Here is a 21,269-nt window from a genome sequence, read left to right as displayed (position 1 = left end):
GCCCTCCCCTCTCATCCATGTCCAGCAATTCTCTCTTCCCTGCCCTCCCCTCCCATCCATGTCCAGCATGTCTCATCTCTACTCTCCCCTCTCATCCATATCCAGCAATTCTCTCTTTACTCCCCTCCCCTCCCATCCATGTCCAGCATGTCTCCTCTCTCCCCTGCCCTCCCCTCTCATCCATGTCCAGTGATTCTCCTCTGCCCCCATCCTCCCCTGCCATCCATGTCCAGCGATTCTCCTCTGCCCCCGTCCTCCCCTCCCATCCATGTCCAGCGATTCTCCTCTGCCCCCGTCCTCCCCTCCCATCCTCCATGTCCAGCGATTCTCCTCTCTCCCCTGTCCTCCCCTCTCATCCATATCCAGCAATTCTCTCTTCCCTGCCCTATGAGCATCTCAGCGTTTAGGGCCCGATTCTATATATGGTGCCTAAAATTAACACATGTTATGCAATTTCACCTAAGCGTATTCTAAATACCACGTGTAAATCTACGCACATATTTAGAATACGCCTAGGTGTAGTTCATGCGACTAATTCTATGCATGTCCATTTACAAGAATGAAAAGCAGGTGTAAATCCCTGCACATTGTGCATTGGCCCATGAAACAACCATTTCCATACCCCCAACACACCCCTTTTTGCCTGCACACATTAGAATTTAGACACAGTACATTACATAAGTAATGCCACACTGGGAAAAGACCAAGGGTCCATCGAGCCTAGCATCCTATCCATGACAGCGGCCAATCCAGGCCAAGGGCACCTGGCAAGCTTCCCAAACGTACAAACATTCTATACATGTTATTCCTGGAATTGTGGATTTTTCCCAAGTCCATTTAGTAGTGGTTTATGGACTTGTTCTTTAGGAAACAGTCTAACCCCTTTTTAAACTCTGCTAAGCTAACCGCCTTCACCACGTACAGAATACGTTCATAAATTCTAATTTCTGACAATTGTTAAGAGCTGTTAACAATGCTTAACAGCTTGTTAAAACAATTAATCTACATGTGTAGTTATAGAATATGCCTAGATTTATGTGCAGAACCATGCGTAACTCTATGTGCGCTATATAGAATCCAGGGGTTAGTGCATGCTGATTTTTAGCGAGAACTAAAAACGCTAGCACAGCTTTGTAAAAAAAAAAAAAAAAAAACCTTTGTTGGCATTGTAATCTTAATGATGGAACATTGATCCATATGATTTTTGATTTCCCTTTAATCAACAATTTTTGGCAAAAAATTTGCAAAAACTCTCCAAAAAATCCTAAACAATGGTGAATGTCTTTTTCTATTGTTATGTTGTGATCTGTGCATCCAGTTTTACAGCTTAATAATATGCACCAATCTTTAGTCAATATTTTAATTGCAATCTCATGCCAAATGATCCTTGGGTGTTGGAAGAATGCCACCTTTTTAAACGACACATTTTGGTGGCAAACAGTTTGCCTCATTTATAAATATGAGCTGAAAGCTTCTGAAAAAAGAACCAATAGACGCTGCAAGATGTAAACTATTTGGAAACCAGGAGAAATGTACCTGTTGCAAAACGAATTTGTTTCTCCATCTTTGGGACTCTGTTTTCTTTTTCAATTGACAACTTTATTTTAAATCCAAAACAGTTCCGATTACAATGAGTTAATCTTATGCATGTCTTCTCTAATTGTGACACTTCAGTTTTCTTACTTTTGATTATTCAACTTTGTTTCACATCATTGGTAAAATGTTTGAACTTAAAAAAAAAAAAAAAAAAAAAGCCCTTGTAGTATCTACATCACTTCTAGGCGGTGACTGGAGCCATAGGCCCCCTCCCCCATCGCTACCTTTAATTCTGTGCTCTCTCTTTTGATTACACAAAAGTCACTTGGAATATGGCACTTTCTGGCTGTGGTTATCGTTCCATTTTCTTTTTATATTGAACACATGGTGTCTTATCTTTCATGAGACTGAGAGAGCAACCTGAACAAACAATGTTCAGTCACTGCTTTGTGCCAGATGGAAAAGGTGAGAGAGTGCGTGGGGGGGGGGGGGGGGGGGGGTGGATTGTCGCAAGGATGTTGTCATAGAAACACAACTTGTCTCCCAGTCGGCTGGGAGTTACCTGAAGTGAGTTTCACCTGCAGCATATGGAGTAGGTAAGGAGGCGCTGTGCTTTCTACCAAATTCCTTTATTCAGGAGTGGCGGTTCCAAGGCACTCTTCACTTTTCTTATGCAATATGTTGAGAGAGGATTTTTTTTTTGGGGGGGGGGGAGGAGCCATTGTAGTAAAACAGATGCCTTCAGACCTACTGTTGCACATTTAGGATTTAAAAGTTTCTGACTTTAACAATAGTAAAGCTTCCAAGAAAATCAGGCTGGTTTGTTAAACACTGCTCATAGGGATGCCATTTCTGCATTTGTTTTGCAGGAAACAGGAGTTGGCGAACAGCACAGATGTAATCCCTCCTGAACGCCCTTTGTCTCCTCCACCCACTGCCTCTCCAACCATGAAGGTAAGTGAGCTGGCCCTGCTGGCTCTGCTTACTACATTTCTTTCTTCCATGTCTTCTAGCCTACATGTTTCCATCCCTTCCCCAGACAGCTAATGGATGGATGTTGTCTTGTGGATAGTTTTTTACTACATTAAAAAAGAACTCTTGGAGCACCTAACTCTAGGGATTGTCAGCCCATCCCAAGTCAACCGACCAGGTAGATCCAATCCTAGACTTGTCCCATCACACATGTGGTTTTAGTCTTCTGATTTTTCCATTGATTTCTCCAAAGCCATGCATTGCACGGAGCAAGCTAGGATCAGCATTTTAGGTGAACTTGGGATGAGGTGGTTATCCTACCTGGATGCCATGAAAACTATGGCAATACCTTCATAACATTTCTTCCAGTGGGGAAGAAGCGACTATCAAGAAAGGGTGTGTCTTTGTGAACAGTGCATATGACAATCGGCAAATAAGCTGCACTTAAAGTTAGGCACAAATTATATAATAGCACTTAGAATTGTGCCTTAGGCACCAACTGAAATGTGCAGCAAATGTACGTGCCTAAATTGGGCGCATATCCAGGGCCGCCCTGTAACTGAGCCACATTTTGAACCGTACCTAAGCTCAATTCTTTCCTTATTGTGTTTCTTCCCATATTTAACGCTGCAGCAGCCACCTTGGCTTTGTTCCATGTTTTCATACGTAATAGAATGTCAGTTAATTGTCCTCTCTGTATATCTTTACACTGATCGTGATAATGCAATTAAGGGCTTTTCCTTGGCTTGACTGACCCAGAACCCTGGTCCCTGTGGAATTTCTGAGCTGACTTGTTTCTGTTATTGTTATGACTATATTCAGGTCGGAGGGTCTTCCCAGAGGACTCAATATTTCCCAGATAGGATTACTGGGCTCCTTCTCAAGCCTGGGCGTGACTGACTGTGCAGGTGAAATGATACGTGTATTATTTTTCATTCAGTTTTATGAGGCTTCATGCAAGGGGCAATTATTCGTGTGAGCTGTTAGTCAGTCTGTTTGTTTGATATTTGGCACACGTATAATATTTCTGCCTTTCAATCACGTGTTAATCATCTTGGGGAAAATGTCTTCCTCTGACCTGATTTGATGAAAACACAAATGACAGAGCTGCTCAGATGCTCTGTCTGTGTATGGAAAAAGGGCAGATAAGTATAAAAATGAGGTATTGTTTAAAGTATTTATGGAGTTGGATAAACAAAAGAGGGAGGGGAAGCCTTTTCTGCCCAAACTGCTAATACATTTTGCTCTTGTTTTGTAATTCTACTATTTCTAAACTGAGTAATCTCATTGCAACTGCATGATAGTGACACCTCCTGGTCAAACTCAGGTTAGATTCACGCCAGGTTATTGAGGGAGCTGCAGTCTTGGGCTCCTGATCAAGGGATGTTCATTTGGAGAGGGAATTATATAAAGGAGCTACAAATGAGAGCCTGTTCTATCAAGGAAATCAGGCTCCTACGTTCCTTTATGGAATACTGGCATAAATGGGTAGATATGCGTGCGTGTCTTTAGGTGTGAGCATTTGCACCAGCGATAGAATTAGTGTAAATGTAGCACCTAGATTCCAGAGATACCGAAATAAAATGGATTGTCTCATTGTAGTTGCAAAACCAGTCACTTTCCCTGATTAGTGAGGTAGAAAATTTTTGAATACATTTAGAAACTTGGTATATGTTGGAATTCTAGTCATTTTTGTGCACAGGTGCCAGTGGCGATCCTAGGTCGGCTGCCACCCGGGGCGGATCACCGCTGCGCACCCCGCCCCCAGATGCAGTGGCGTCCGTCCCCCCAGGGTGTAGCACGACACCCCCTCCCCGGTGCATCAAGCCCCCCCCCCCCCCCCCCCGGGGTGCATTCTTGGTTGCTGGAGGGTGCAGAGAGCAGCCGCGCATCTGTCGGCTCCACTGGCTCCCTGCTCCCTCTGCCCCGGAACAGGAAGTAAATGAGGCCAGTTTCTGACACAAATGAAACGGGCGCTAGCAAGGTTTTTGTCGGAGTGTGTATGTTTGAGAGTGTGTGTGAGAGTGACTGTGTGTGAGAGAAAGAGAGTGAATGTGTTTGTGACAGAGTGAGACTGCTAGGTGCGAGTGTGTCTGCTCTGTCCCCTGCTCCCCCTGCAGCCACCCAGCGATTATCCTTTTTCTTGCCTCCACCCAGTGATTCTCTTCTGTCCCCTGCCCCCCCCCTCCCGCCACCCAGCGAGTCTCTTCTGTCCCCTTCTCCCCCTCCAACCACCCCGTGATTCTTCTCTCTCGCCGGCTTCCCCCTCCAGCCACCCAGCGATTGTCCTCTCTCCCCTGCCCCCCCCCCAGACATTCTCTTGCCCCCACCGATGCTGTTCTCTCCCTGGGCCATGCCCCTCCCCCCTTCCAGGCACCCGGCGAATCTCCTGTCTCCCCTGCCCCATCAATTCGCCGCTGTGCACCCGCCCTCCCACCTGTGGTTGGTCAGCTGTTGCGTGTGACAGGCGTAGGGTGAGCGATGTGATTCGGTGAGTGTCAGTGCTCCGCCCTCGACGTCATCACGTTGTGACGCGAGGGCGGGGCACTCATGGGCAAACAGCGATCTACACAACTACACACTTAGAACTTGGAGACTTCCGGTTCCGGCTTCATTAGAACGTTGGAGGTGCGTTTTATATAGAGAGATGACATTTCTATTACACATTAGCCTGAGTAGAAATCAGGTTCAATGTGGCTTACATAACAATTAGAAAAGCATTAACATGTTCAAAATATAGTAACAGAAATTAAAATGCATCCTATAAAGTTAAACTAGTAAAACTTGAGTTACGAGCAGACGTAATTACATGCGTGTATGCTGGTATTCAGGTCATTTATTTGCACAGGTGCACACATTCACGCATATATGTTGGTATTTTGGTCATTTGTGTGCATATTTGTCGCTAACGATTTGGCAACCACTTTTTTAGAACTGCCCCCATGAAGGACCATTCTGGAACTGGGTGTCCACATATCTGCACATTTTGCATGTGTAAATATACAGCATTTATGCATGTACATGCACACTTACCCATGTGTGCAACTTAGTATCCAGGCCATACTGCACAATTTATCAGGCTTATTTTCGAAAGAGAAGGGCGCCCATCTTTCGACACAAGTCGCAGATTGGCGTCCTTCTCACAGGGTCGCCCAAATCGGCATAATCGAAAGCTGATTTTGGGTGTCCTCAACTGCTTTCCGTCACAGGGACGACCAAAGTTCACGGGGCTTCAGAGGCATAGTGAAGGGGGGGACTTGGGCATGCCTAACACATGGGCGTCCTCGACCGATAATGGAAAAAAGAAGGGCGTCCCTGATGAACACTTGGACGACTTCACCTGGTCCTTTTTTTCTTACGACCAAGCCACAAAAATGTGCCCTAAATGACCAGATGACCACCGGAGGGAATCGGGGATGACCTCCCCTTACTCCCCCACTGGTCACTAACCTCTCATCCTCAAAAAAAATTTTTTTTAATATTTTTTCCAGCCTCTATGCCAGCCTCAAATGTCATACCCAGCTCCATGACAGCAGTATGCAGGTCCCTGGAGCAGTTTTAGTGGGTACTGCAGTGCAATTCAGGCAGGCGGACCCAGGCCCATCCCCCCTACCTGTTACACTTGTGGTGGTAAATATGAGCCCTTCAAAACCCACCAGAAACCCACTGTACCCACATGTCGGTGCCCCCCTTCACCCATAAGGGCTATGGTAGTGTTGTACAGTTGTGGGTAGTAGGTTTTGGGGCCTCAGCACACAAGGTAAGGGAGCTATGCACCTGGGAGCAATTTGTGAAGTCCACTGCGGTGCCCCCTAGGGTGCCCGGTTGGTGTCTTGGCATGTCAGGGGGACCAGAGCACTACGAATGCTGGCTCCTCCCACGATCAAAGGGCTTGGATTTGGTCATTTCTGAGATAGGCGTCCTTGGTTTCCATTATGGCTGAAAATCGGGGACGACCATCTCTAAGGACAACCTAAATTTCGCGATTTGGGCGTCCACGACCATATTATCAATACGAAAGATGGACGCCCATCTTGTTTCGATAATACGGGTTTCCCCGCCCCTTCTCCGGGACATCCTGCGAGGACGTCCTCAGGAAAACTTGGGCGCCCCTTTCAATTATGCCCCTCCACATACGGCAACTAAAGTTACACACGCAAATTTTTCAGTGTGGCCAAATTGTGCGTGCAACTTAATTGATTAACAAGTCAGTGAGTGCCAATTATTGGTCAATAACAAGCGATTATCAGTATATCAGAATTTGCGTGTAATTTTTTAAGCGTATTCTGAAAAGTGGTGTGAATAAATTCTAATGTGTGGATCTCAAAATGGGGCATGTCCATGGGAGGAATCTTGATCAAGTTATGGGCATTCCTAAAAATGATGTGCACTGTTATAGAATATACCCAATCTGTGTCTAAATTGTCAGTGGTCAAGTCTAAATTGTAGTTGCGGAGATGGTTGCTACGCATATGCTATAAACTGCACTTAACTTTAGGGAGGTTTATAGAATAACAAGAAGTTCCTCTCAAAAATAAAAATTATCTGAAGCAGCATGACTGCCAACACATGACTCGGTCAGAATGCCAGCTTGGCCTGTCTAGCTAGGTGACATTTTATGTAATTACTCTCAAAATGTCCATTGTATGCATAACGTCACCCATAGTAACATAGTAAATGACGGCAGATAAAGACCTGTACGGCAGGGGCGTAGCCAGACACCCAAATTTGGATGGGCCTGGGCCCAAGATGGGTGGGCAGAAGAACTCCGCCTTGTCCCACAAGTGATTTGGTCTCCCTGAATACCTTTTAAATAGCAGATTTTCACCGACAGCGAGCAGCAACTAATACACACTGCTCATGCTGGCCCCACAGCCTTTCCTCTGATGCAACTTCCTGTTTCCGCATAGGCAGGAATACATCAGAGGGAAGGCTGCGGGGCCGGTGCGAACACTATATATCAGTCGCTACTTGCTGCAGGCAAAGATCTGCTATTTAAAAGGTATGCAGGAGGGACAGTTGGGAGTTTTCGGCTGGTGGGGCTTGAGAATCCCTGCCAGCCACATTATAGATGTGCTGCTACTGGGTGGGCCTGAACCCAAAGTGGATGGGCCTGGGCCCACCCTTGGCTGCGCCACTGCTGTACAGTCCATCCAGTCTGCCCAACAAGATAACCTCATTTTACATGGTATGTGATACTTTATAGGTATACCCTAGATTGACTTGTTCTTGCCATTCTCAGGGCACAGACTGTAGAAGTCTGCCCAGTACTGTTCTTGTACTAAGTTCTGAAGCTAACGACAAAGCCCCTTAAAATTTACACTCCAGTCCATCCCTATCTATTCAGTCACGATCATGGCGTAGACCGTAGAAGTCTGCCCAGCTCCCGTTTTTGTTTCCCAATTACTGGCGTCGCCACCCAATCTCCGCTAAGATTCCATGGAACCATTCCTTCTAAACAGGATTCCTTTGTGTTTATCCCACGCATGTTTGAATTCCATTACCGTTTTCATCTCCACCACCTCCCGCAGGAGGGCATTCCACATATCCACCACCCTCTCCGTGAAAAAATACTTCCTGACATTAGTCCTGAGTCTGCCCCCCTTCAACCTCAATTCATGTCCTCTAGTTCTACCACCTTCCCGTCTCTGGAAAAGGTTCATTTGCGGATTAATACCTTTCAAATATTTGAACGTCTGTATCATGTCACCCCTGTTTCTCCTTTCCCCTAAGGTATACATGTTCAGGTCAGCAAGTCTCTCCTCGTACGGTTTGTAACGCAAATCCCATACCATTTTAGTAGCTTTTCTTTGCACCGCTTTCAGTCTTTTTACATCTTTAGCCAGATATGGCCTCCAAAACTGAACACAATACTCTAAGTGGGGTCTCACCAACAACTTGTAGAGGGGCATCAACACCTCCTTTCTTCTGCTGGTTATGCCCTTCTCTACGCAGCCTAGCATCCTTCTGGCCACGGCCGTTGCCTTGTCGCATTGTTTCTTCACCTTTAGATCCTCCAACACCAACACCTCAAGGTCTCTCTCCTGAGTCTAAAGGGATAAGTTCTGTATATGGCACCTAAAAATTCCATGCAGAAAAAAAATATGCCTAGAATCGGCTTAAATTTCCACGCAGTCTCTCCACACGATCAGATATAGTTTCGGCCATTTATGCCATGTTTTACTTGGCGTAAATCCCGACGCATAAATAAAGTGCAGAGTGGGTGTATTCCATAACAATGCACATAGATTTTACAAACACCCACACCCCGCCCATGGCCACACCCCCTTTTCTACTATGCAACTTAGAATTTACGCGCACCATGTTACAGAATATTCTTAGTGAGTTGTGCGCGTAAATCTTAATGCCAATTAGTTCTGATAATTGCTTGTTAACATCCAATTAAGTTATGCAAATGTTTATCGATTTCAGCTCAGAAATTAAGGCACAATGTATAGAATCCAGCAGATATAGACAATTTTATAAGATGTCATTTCTATGCATGTAATCACTGTCTTATGTGCAGAAATATCTTTGAAAACTATCCCCTCAAGTGTTTCCTGTTCCAGTGGTTGGTTGGCGTGGTATGTGTTTTAAACTTACACGGCTTATTTGGGATTATTCCAAGCAGTGTAAACCAGGAGCCCTTGTTTTTGATTTTAGAAAAGTATTGAAATCTTATTTATTTCCCAGTTGATGAATTTATGACTGTTACGTGTGTATCATTTTATTGTATTTATGCTGTTTTACTGTATGTTCACCATTTTGAATGGCAATTTTTGTGCCAAGAAGCACATGATCCTTAAGACAAGTATCATACATATGCAGAAACCCTATTTTTATTTATTTATTGATTTGATTGGTATTTATCAATTGCCGTTTATGAAGAGAGATTCACCCAAGTTGGTGTATAAGTACAGCTTGTCTTAACTCACATTGGGGTCCTTTTACTAAGCCCCAGTAAAAAGTGGCCAGCGGTAGTGTATTGGGTGCACGCCGGGCCTGTTTTTACCTCCTCTACAAAAAAGTGGCTTTTTAAAAAATGGAACGGGAAAAGGGCCTGCGGTAAAAATGAATCTAGCACGCGCCCAAAACTGGCGGTAAAGGCTCACGTGTTACACTTGCGGTGACCAGTCAGCGCGCGCCAAGTGCCGATTACTGCCGGAACCAGCACGTAGGAGGAAATAAATAATTCGTCCACGCCAAATCTGAAATTACTGCAAGGAGGGCGTGCTGGCCTGGCAGTAGTCTCATGTGCACGCATGTAGAGCCTACCACGGCTTAGTAAAAGGGCACCATTGACAATAGTAAAATGAACAAATGTAAGCATAAAATACAATCAGTGAGGTAAAGTTGCAGACAGGTAAATTAAATCCTAGTAAAAGCAATGATATGAAATAGTATCACGCACATCCTCAAACAGCATGGTGAAACACTTGTATAATGGAAGTATTATACGTGTGAGCAAAATAGAAATGAAATTTATAGCCTAGGGCCCTGTTTCCTCAGTACCTAACAAAAAACCAATTTAGTTTTAAACCAAGATCCATTAAACAACAGTGGATGTTAAAAGGATCAATTGGCTAGCACCAGGGTAATATTTATCCGATCTCTGCTGTAAAAGCTTTCCATTTAACAGGAGAAGGTGGTGAAGGGAGATTTTCAGTCATACAGCGAGTGACTCGTATCGCTGAAGCCAACAAGAGGAACACTGCAGAGGGACCTTATAAAGAATTCAGTAATATTTTATAAAGTTAATTAACATTATCTTTGTAGTCCAGCGGTGGTTTGGTCATTGTAAGCCATGCAATGTGACTACTAGATTGGCAGAATAAATTTAATTTGATGCAAATTGGCACTTAGGAGCCCTTTTACTAAGGCGCGTAGGCAATGCTCGTCAATATTGAGTTACCGCTCGGCTACCACGTGGTCCTTGTGGTGATTTCAATTTTGACGCACGTCCGCGCCAGAAAATGTTTTTGTTTTCTGGCTCGTGGGCGGTAATCATCATTCTGTGTGCGTAGACAATTACCACCTGGTTACCGCGTGAGACCCCACCTAACTGGTCTGCACAGGGCCCCGCAATTGCTAAGACCGGCCCTGTGTGTAACTTGCCTTAAGCTTGGAATTGGAAAAGCATGTAAATAAATCTAAAATCCAAATTCAAACATCTTCTGCGGATTGAGACTATATATGGAGCTACCACTTGGAGGCCTAACAAAAATATTTGTTTAGTATAGTCATAGTTCACCGTTCTGTAATCAACTCACAGTGCAATAGAAAGACATAACTACAATCCGTAGAAAAACGAATAAAACACAGCAAGCCAGTAACCACCAAATTCTATATATCGCGCCTCGATTTCCTTGTGGAATTCAAAGCGTATTCTATAACAATGCACATAACTTCATTAGTTAACTATCAGTACTGTTAATTGGATGTTTACAAGCAATTATCAGCACTATTTGGCATTAATTGAGATTTACACGTACAACTCGCTAAGTATATTCTGTAATGTGGTGCCTAAATTCGAAGTTGCATATTTGAAAAGAGGGCATGGGTGTTTCCAAACTCTATGCACATTATTATAGAATACATCTGCTCTGTGCCTAATTTAGGCATCGGGTTTTTACGTCAAGTAAAACATGGCCAAGTGGGCACCTGAATGGACATGTCCAAATTTGGTTGCGTGGAGAGATGCTCAACGCAGTGGCGTAGCTACGTGGGGCCACGGGGGCCTGGGCCCCCGTAGATTTGGCCCTGGACTCCCTTGCCAACGACCCTCTGGACCCTGCCGCCATGCAGGACGTCAGACTCGCAGAAACAGAACGAAGCCTTGCGCCGGAAGAAGATGACCTCGACTGGTGGGAGTTGGGGTCCCCCGCCAGCAAAGGTAGCCGACAGTGGCGGAGGGGGAGGGCGGGAAGGGGGGGTCGACTCTCGGCGGCGAGGGGGGGGGGGGGGTCAAAGTTGGTGTTGGTGGTGGCGGGGGGGTTGGCAATGGCGGGGGGGGGGGCTAAAATGTGCTCTGGACCCCCCTCCCGCCGAAGTCTGGCTACACCCCTGGCTCAATGTATTCTATATACCATGCGGAAATCTAAGCATGTTCTATACAATTTAGGTGTACTTTACAGATTACGCCTAGGCGTATTTTTTTCCACATGGATTTTTCAGACACCGTATATAGAATCTACCCTCTAATGGGGTAAGAGTGTGAATTCTTTTATTTGGCTCTTAGTTTGTGGAATGCCTTGCCGCAGTGAGATCCAAAGGGTCTTTGAGGCAGTTTAAATGAGTGCTTAAAGCACACTATTTAAAAATAGCATTTGGTGTTGCTCTCCTGGAGGTTTAGTGACTGAACACCTAGCATTCTGATATTTTTTGATCTGCACAATTTTAGAGGAATGTTTGGTCTCGAGAGGTTTGTGTTTTCCTATTGAAGTGTTGGAGTTCCTTTTCTTTTAAACTGCTCTGTTCTTTGATAAGCTAAGCAGTATGGCCTCTTTTTTTATCAAGCCACACGAGCGGTTCCAGAGTGGCAATGCCGACAAAGCCCAGTCCCACACCGGGGACCTTTATTGAGAGATGTACACTGATTGCCAGTATATGTACCTATAGAGTTTAAGGTGGCATGTTTGGCGTTTAAAATTATTCATGGCCATTGCCCTGATGCCCATGTGCCATTACTGACTATCCCTGCTGCTCAGTCTGTTTCTCGGGTTGGACCTTTATTAACACTGGGCTTTCCATCTGTTAATTGAGTTTATTCTAAATGCTTCCATGAAAGTTCTTTCCTGCTAATGATCCTTCCAACTCTTATATTTCCAAGTTACTCGCTTTAACGTCCTCCTTTAATCTCCAACTATGCTCCACCTACCCCACTCATCAAAATAGTCACTGTCTTGATCTCATCTTCTCCTCCAGCTGTTCACCCTCTAGTTTCCTTGCCTCTGATCTTCCCTCCTCTGATCACCATCTTATAACTTTCACACTTAAATCTCCTCCCTCCCAGTCCCGTCCTATCTTATCTAATTTATCTAGGAATCTTCACGATATTGACCCTTAATCTCTATCCTCCCATGTTTCAAACCTCCTCTCTACTGTGGCACCATCCACGTCTGTCAACGAGGCTGTTTCTTCTTACAACAATACTCTATCCTCTGCCTTAGACACTCTTGCACCTTTGATGACCCGCCCTGTAAGGCGTACAAACCCCCAACCTTGGCTGACTTCTAATATCCGCTACCTACGTTCCTGTACCCGCTCCGCCGAACGCCTCTGCCGGAAATCTCGGGCCCTTGCTGATTTCTTACACTTTAAGTTCATGCTGACCTCCTTCCAATCTGCTCTTTTACGTGCCAAACAGGATTATTATATCCAACTGACCAACTCTCTTGGCTCTAATCCTAGACTTCTCTTCACCACATTGAACTCTCTCCTCAAGGTGCCCCCTCCCCCAACTCCCCCTTCATTATCTCCTCAGACCCTTGCTGAATTCTTTCACAACAAGGTTCAAAAGATAAACCTTGCTTTCTCTACCTCACCACCTCTCCCTCCACTAGTCCGTTCTCCTCTCTCTCCTTCCCCTCATTCCCTTTCCTCCTTTCCTGAAGTTACTATTGAGGAAACTACACTTCTCCTTTCTTCCTCAAAATGTACCACCTGTTCCTCTGATCCCATTCCCACCCACCTTCTTAATGCCATCTCTCCTGCTCTTATTCCTTTTATCTGTCACATTCTCAACCTCTCACTTTCCACTGTGACTGTCCCTGCTGCCTTTAAACATGCTGTGGTCACACCTCTCCTTAAGAAGCCTTCACTCGACCCTACTTGTCCCTCTAATTACCGACCCATCTCCCTCCTTCCTTTTCTCTCCAAATTACTTGAGCGTGCTGTTCACCGCCGCTGCCTTGATTTTCTCTCTTCACATGCTATTCTTGACCCACTACAGTCTGGTTTTCGCCCTCTCCACTCAACCGAAACTGCACTTACTAAAGTCTCCAATGACCTATTACTGGCTAAATCCAGAGGTCAATATTCCATCCTCATTCTTCTTGATCTTTCCGCTGCTTTTGACACTGTCGATCACAGCATACTTCTCGATACCCTGTCCTCACTTGGATTCCAGGGCTCTGTCCTTTCCTGGTTCTCTTCCTACCTCTCCCTCCACACCTTTAGTGTTCACTCTGGTGGATCCTCTTCTACTTCTATCCCTCTGCCTGTCGGCGTACCTCAGGGTTCTGTTCTTGGTCCCCTCCTCTTTTCTATCTACACTTCTTCCCTTGGTTCATTAATCTCATCCCATGGCTTTTCCTACCATCTCTATGCTGATGACTCCCAAATCTACTTTTCTACCCCTGATATCTCACCTTGCATCCAAACCAAAGTTTCAGCGTGCTTGTCTGACATTGCTGTCTGGATGTCTCAACGCCACCTGAAATGAAATATGACCAAAACCGAGCTTCTCATTTTCCCCCCCAAACCCACCTCCCCGCTCCCCCCGTTTTCTATTTCTGTTGATGGCTCTCTCATTCTCCCTGTCTCCTCAGCTCGAAACCTTGGGATCATCTTTGACTCTTCTCTCTCCTTCTCTGCTCATATCCAGCAGATTGCCAAGACCTGTCGTTTCTTTCTTTACAACATCCGTAAAATCCGCCCCTTTCTTTCCGAGTACTCGACCAAAACCCTCATCCACACCCTTGTCACCTCTCGTTTAGACTACTGCAATCTGCTTCTTGCTGGCCTCCCACTTAGTCACCTCTCCCCTCTCCAGTCGGTTCAAAACTCTGCTGCCCGTCTCATCTTCCGCCAGGGTCGCTTTACTCATACTACCCCTCTCCTCAAGACCTTCACTGGCCCCCTTTCCTTTTTTGCATCCTGTTCAAACTTCTTCTACTAACCTATAAATGTACTCGCTCTGCTGCTCCCCAGTATCTCTCCACACTCGTCCTTCCCTACACCCCTTCCCATGCACTCCGCTCCATGGATAAATCCTTCTTATCTGTTCCCTTCTCCACTACTGCCAACTCCAGACTTCACGCCTTCTGTCTCGCTGCACCCTACACCTGGAATAAACTTCCTGAGCCCCTACGTCTTGCCCCATCCTTGGCCACCTTTAAATCTAGACTGAAAGCCCACCTCTTTAACATTGCTTTTGACTCGTAACCACTTGTAACCACTCGCCTCCACCTACCCTCCTCTCTTCCTTCCCGTTCACATTAATTGATTTGATTTGCTTACTTTATTTTTTGTCTATTAGATTGTAAGCTCTTTGAGCAGGGACTGTCTTTCTTCTATGTTTGTGCAGCGCTGCGTATGCCTTGTAGCGCTATAGAAATGCTAAATAGTAGTAGTAGTAGTAGTAGTAATTATCAGTCGAGTAAGATTTGGAATGTGATTCCAGTCCAGATTCAGAACTTACCTATTCATTTGTTATTTCAGAAAGCTTTAAAGACATACTTGTTTAGTAAATATTTTAAATCCGCTTAGTAAGTTTCTAGCAGTTTTTTGCCTACCTCACTCCCGTTTACTAAGCCTCGCTAGCGGCTTCCGAGCAATAATGCCGACACAGCCCATTCACTTCGAATGGGCTGTGTTGGCATTGCTGCCCAGCTTAGTAAACAGGGTTAGTTTGTAACCCATACTGATATGCATGATATAAATACTAGGAATAGAATAGAATACACATCATGCAAGCTTCGAAATTAGAAAAGCTGCTTTTTATACTATAGTCACAAACACAGATATGAAGGGAGTGTATTCTGGGCATGATTTGCTTTGACAGTATATATGTAATTTTCTTATTTTGCAATGGAAACAATATGTCTACTTCAAAAAATGTAAATGGCAGAATTTGCACCTGCACTTAGGCACACGTAGGTGTAATATTTGGAGGCGTGATTGAGAGAACAATCGTACTTACCTCTCTGGCATTTAAAATCACCCTGGAAATTCAAAAATTGGACTTCTGCGGTTTAGCTTTTTAATTGGCTCCTTTGGGATTTAGTTTTGTAAAATCTGCTGCTTATAAAAAGTAAATGCTGACACACGTGTACGTCGAAAAATCCACTAATTACAAATATAAGTGCTGGCATTTACACATGCAGAGCCTGAGTGATGCATCTTTTGTTTTAACAAGTTTCTTTGTAAAATGACTACTCAGGGGCAGAGTGACAGTGATCTCAGTCCCCGGGCAATAAGGGTTATCCCCTGGATTCTATATATAGTGCCAAGATTTCCGCACAGAAATGGAAGCATCTTCCATAACAATTTATCTAACCTAATTGCAGGGCCGTGCCAAGGGTCTCTGGTGCCCCCCTGCAGACTATCAGTTGGTGCCCCCCCCCCCCCCCCCCCCCCCCCCCCCGTCTCACTTCTTCATTAGATGTTTCTCCATTGCTACCTGTCTTTCCTTTAGACTGAAAACTACAGGCCCAGCCAGACCTGACAAAAGGGTCTACCACACCCTTCAATGTCAAGCATATACTAGAAAACTGTAAATTAGCTTACACAGGAAAGCAGTTTAAAAAAAATAAACACAATTCCTGCTGTTTCTTAACACTGCTCTCCAGAGAAAGCACTGCCTTTATAAAGAGGCTTTTCAGTGGGACTTAGCCTATTAAAAACTATTAGCATAATTAGGAATGGCCAGCCCTTGTAACTGCAGAGACCTAAGCTTTGATTATGCATGTTCCTGTCTTTGTTACAGTAGGGGGGGGGGGTGGTCTCTTCATCTCATTTACACAGTCTGACCTCCCTGGCTCACTGGGAGCCCAGTCTCTTGGAGACTGCTATACATTGCAAAATAAGATAGCAGATGTAAATTCTCAAAGTGGACATATTCCAAACACTAAAATGAAAATAAAACGATTTTTTTTTACCTTTGTTGGCTGGTGACTTTCTTTTTCTGATCATGCTGGCCCAGTGTCTGATTCCGTTGCTGGTATCTGTCCTCTTAACTCTGTTTCCAGGGCTTCCTGTATGTATCCCTCATTGATAAGTCTCTGACTCTAAAGTTTAGCAATTTCATTAAAGCAAAATGTATTTTCAAATATCACAAACTCTCCCTATCCAAGCAGAATGTTTTATATAAAAACAAACACACAAAAAAAAGCAATCAGATTTTTACTTACCAGCTCTTCTACACTATACGTCAGCTGAACTTCCTCAGCCAATTAAATGGATTTTAGCTGTAGCTATGATAATTATGTACACATCGTTGCAGTCATGCCTTGCCCTCCTCTCAGTGTACATGCTCAAAAAACAAAAACTTTGAACCACTTACAGATAACAATTACACTATTTATTTTTTATTTCTCCCCAGTCTCACTTGCACACCTGTCTCCAAACCTATTCTCTTTAATTTGAATGTTGTTCCAGCTCACCCTGAATGAAAGTTGTTCACACACCAAAGCCATAAATAGCTGCTGGTTGTACTCTTTGAAGCAGCTTTAGCAGAGCAGTGTGTCTGTCTCAGCACTGCTGGGCTACCTTCACTTCCTGATGTGGGAAGGGCAGGGGAGAGAGGAGAATCACAACTTCAGGTAAAAGATTTTGCAAGTGAGTGGCGCCCTCTAGAGGTCAGCGCCCCCCTGCGTTGCTTACCTCGCTTACCGTGTCAGCACGGCCCTGCCTAATTGGTTAACAAGCTAATTGGAGGTTAACAGTTGGCATTAATTAGAATTTACACGCACTACACGCTAAGCTTATTCTGTACAGTAGTGCACGTAAATTCTAACGCCCGCTGCCAAAAAGGGGGTTTGGCCGTGGGTACGGAATGGGCAGTTTGTGGGTGTTCCAAAATTTACGCACAGGGTTATAGAATACACCTGTGCCACGCCTAACATAGGCACGTACACCAAGTTATCCTTTGCATAAATGGATGTGGCTGGAGTTGGGTGCTAGCATGGCCGCTAGGCGTAATCTACAAATCCGCCTAGGCGTATTCTATAAACCGTGCCTAAACATAGGCACGCTTTATAGGTTATTTTTTCAGCATTGATTTTTCAGGTGCCATAAATGGAATCTGATGTTTTGTGTCCCTAACCACCCATTCAACATATATGACTGGCTGTTACTGATTAGGGGAGAGTGGGCCCTCTGCTGCTGTGGGTCCTCAGGCACTGCCCTACTGACAGACTGTACATGCAGCCAAGTTTGGATGTGTTTCCTTGCAATCTTATATATATATATATACTAGTAAAAAAGGCCCGTTTCCAAAACAAATGAAACGGGCGCTAGCATGTGGTTTTTATTTTTCTTTTTCTGTTTGATATTAAGGGATATATTTTTTTTTAAAAGGAAAAGAGTTTTTTTTTAAGTTGTAAAGTCTGTATGAGTGTTTGTGGTTTTGAGGGGGGTTGTGGGGGTCTATGGGTGTATGCTATTTTTTGGGGGGGGGAGGGGTGTTTGTGGGGTAGGGTAGCGTTGTTCTGTATGAGTGTTTGTGGTTTTGAGGGGGGTTGTGGGTGTCTGTGGGTGTGTGTGCCATTTTGTGGGGGGGTGTTTGTGGGGTAGGGTTGTTCTGTATGAGTGTTTGTGTTTTTTGGGGGGGATTATGGGAGTTTGTGGGTGTTTGTAAGAGAGAGATGTAGGTTTTTACTGTTTCAGTTTTTGTATTAAGGGGGTTGGGGGAGGGAGTGTATGTGTATGAGTGTGAAAGCAAGATATCTGTCCATGGCAGTGTGTGGCATTTTGGGTGGTGGGCAGTTTGGTTGTATGTATGTGTGTTAGTGAGTGATGCTGATTGTCCATATTAGATGTGGGGGTTTTTTTGTGGCTGGTAGGGGGTGATTCTCTGCGTGTGAGTGTGATACAGTAATCTTAATTCAGCAGGGCACTCTGATGTGGTATTTGTAGGCACTTGTATTTTTGTTGAAACCAGAGGGATCCGTTGCAGGCAGGCAGTAGGAGTAGATATGGGTTTTTTTTCGAGTGTGGAATGTGGGTGGTGTTCTGTAGGGGGGGACGGGGCTGAGGGCGCATGTGTCTGGAGGTCTCCTTGTAGGCACTGATTTCAGCTGGGCACTCAGGTGGGCTGTGATCCGTTTTTTTTAGGGGGGGGTTGGGCGCCGGAGGTTTCCGTTTGGGTGGTTTTTTTTGGGGGGGGGGGGTTGGTTTGGTTTTAGTGTGGAATGTGGGTGGCGTTCTGTAGGGGGGGCGGGGCTGAGGGCGCATGTGTTTGGAAGTCTCTGTTGTAGGCACTGAACGCCGGCTTGGAGACTCACCGCATGAACAGCTTGCAGAGTAAGGTCCGCGATGTAGTGGTTGTTTAGTGGCGTTCTTCGTCCGCGCTTTCCTCGCGGTTGGTCCCCGTGCTGGTAGCTACCCCCTCCTCAGGAAGGGGCGGGACTCGTGTGTGTTTGTTTGTTTTTTCCTGAACGCCGCTGCATTTTCTTCGCTGTCCCACTCCTGCTCCTCTGCAGCACCGGTCCCATTCAAAGGCTTGGTGGTTTCTAAGTCCATGTAAGTGTTTGGGAGGTGGAACCGTACTTTGTGTGCATCACCTGAGGCACAGCCAATCAGCAGCGCGTGGGCGGGGCAAACACTGATGTTCAAAAAGTGGTCTCTGCCGCCTCACTTTAGAACGTTGGGAAAGTGAGGCTTCATTAGAATGTTGGAGGTGCGTTTTATATAGAGAAGAGAGATATATATATATATTTTTTTTTTCAAAACGTTCCATGTTGAATGAGCCTTTGTAAAACATAAGAAGAACATAAGAGTAGCCATACTAGGTCAGACCAGTGGCGTAGCCAGACCTGACATTTTGGGTGGGCCCAGAGCTAATATGGGTGGGCACTATATATATATATATATAAGCGAGAGTAGCATTTCTTGAGATACAACTAAATAATGCCTTAAAGCGCACTTGATGAAGGATTTCTAATAAACAGTCTGCCCAACAGCTGTCCAGCATCAATATAAACCACATACATACTCAAAGCCTATGTAGCAAACTTTAACACCAATTCTGAACACACAAATACTAATAACAGTACCTTTAAAAAGGCAGCAGTGAATAACAGCAATACGCGTCTCACTGGAAAAGTCAGACTACTCAGATTGATATAGATCCCAACACAAACCACATGCCAGAAGAATCACTTTGGTCACATGCAGAACACAGATCAACCCTCATCAATTGCCCAGCATCAGCTCTGTCCTTCCCTACCCCTCCATTGCTCCCTGTAGCCTGACATCAGTCCTACCCTCCCCTTCCCTACTCACCTCATCCATCCCTATAACCTGGCATTAGTCCTACCCTTCCTTTCCTACCCCCCCCCCCCCATCCATCCATCCCCGTAGGCTGACATCAGCCCTTCCTTTCTCTACACTACCCCCCATCTATCCCTATAACCTGGCATCAGCCCTCTCCTTCCTCACATCCATCCCGTACCTAGGCATCAGCCCCACCCTACCCCCACCCCTCCCTGTAGCCTAGTGTCAGCCCTGTCCTACCCCCTACTCATCCCACCATTATGATGTTAAAAAAAAAAAAAAAGCATTTACAATTGTATTACCTGCAGTGCTGGGCTGGGCTGAGAAAGGCAGGGACAAATCAAACTCCAGTATACATGTTAAGTATCACATACCATGTAACATGAGTTTATCTTGCTGGGCAGACTGAATGGACCCTACAGGTCATCATTACTATGTCACTTTATAACACCAGGCTTCCCAAAGGCAGATTACAGAAACAATTAAGATGAATAGTTAAGATCAAGAAATAGAATCTTCTCACTGAAACTTTGCCATCTGTATTGTATAGAACAGCGTAGATAAATGAGCACAAAATACAAAGATTATCACTGCTATTTCTACCAGCTATAATAATTTTTAAGCTGTTTTACTGATGTTCAATTTTTATTTTATATTTAAATCTAGATATAGGAAGGTTTGAAATAAATTAAAAAGCTGTTAAATAAGTAAAAAAGAAAAAAAAAATCCCACCTCCACCTTTTAAGGCACTGCCTAATGACTATCCAACTGGAACTGTTTTAGACTTTTTACAGATGAACTACACATTTGTTTTGAAAATTCTTTTGCTAAAGTCCGTATAATGGACTAGATAGGAACACCCCATCTCCTGTTTTCTTCAACCTCCTTGTCCTGTCCTGTGTTGGGGACGGGTCGGGTGATAGCTCCTGCAAGTGCCGCGGAGGTGGAACCCAGCAGCCCACAAAGTCAGCGAGCCAGAGCGCACACAACATGTGCCGTGGGAACGGTCCCTTACCTTAGCTCTACTACAGCCATGGCGCCAGCCCAGCAGTCAAAGAAGAAAGAAGAACAGGAGTCAGCTTTGCACAGCCAACGAAGGTGAAGCGCCGCTGCCGCCGAACAACTGGGCTGCTGCAGCGAGTGCAGCCTGCAACACACACCGGACCTCCCCCGTGCTGCCGGTGCCTGCACGGCCAAGAGAAGGAGCAGAACGTCATTGAGAGAGCTCATCTCAGCCACAGCGGCCTTGTGTGGTAAGCTACTTTACTAATACACAAGGCCGCTGCAGCTGAGCTCTCTGGACGACGTTCTGCGCCTTCTCTTGGCTTCAAGCAGTGCAGGCAGCACAGTGAGGGGATGGGAGACAGGAGACTAGGAATGCGCGGACAGCAGGCGGCTGAGTGGGCTGACAAGCGGCAAGCAGGCGACGCCGCCAACCATCTCCGAATCCGATCCGGGCAGCGTTTGGAAGTGGTACCGCGTGCGCTTCAGGAACTAAACTAGCGATGAATGCGCATAGGCGCCGTTTTTTCCATCCCCCCTAG

General features: G+C 45.2%; 1 protein-coding gene across 3 annotated transcripts in view; it reads left to right on the top strand.

Moving 5' to 3' along the window:
- Positions 1-2,341: 2,341 nt before the first annotated feature.
- Positions 2,342-21,269, top strand: part of RAP1GAP2 (RAP1 GTPase activating protein 2) — a 257,985-nt gene continuing 239,057 nt past the window's right edge. For all 3 annotated transcript variants that reach the window (XM_030185957.1, XM_030185956.1, XM_030185955.1), the window contains exon 1: positions 2,342-2,490. In XM_030185957.1, the coding sequence (XP_030041817.1) occupies positions 2,380-2,490 (111 nt within the window). In that variant the 5' untranslated portion in view covers positions 2,342-2,379. The remainder of the gene's footprint in view (positions 2,491-21,269) is intronic.

Source organism: Microcaecilia unicolor, chromosome 13, assembly GCF_901765095.1.
Source record: "Microcaecilia unicolor chromosome 13, aMicUni1.1, whole genome shotgun sequence".
NCBI lineage: Eukaryota > Metazoa > Chordata > Amphibia > Gymnophiona > Siphonopidae > Microcaecilia > Microcaecilia unicolor.
Note: the sequence above shows the minus strand (reverse complement) of the source record. Positions and strands in the feature narration are given on the sequence as shown.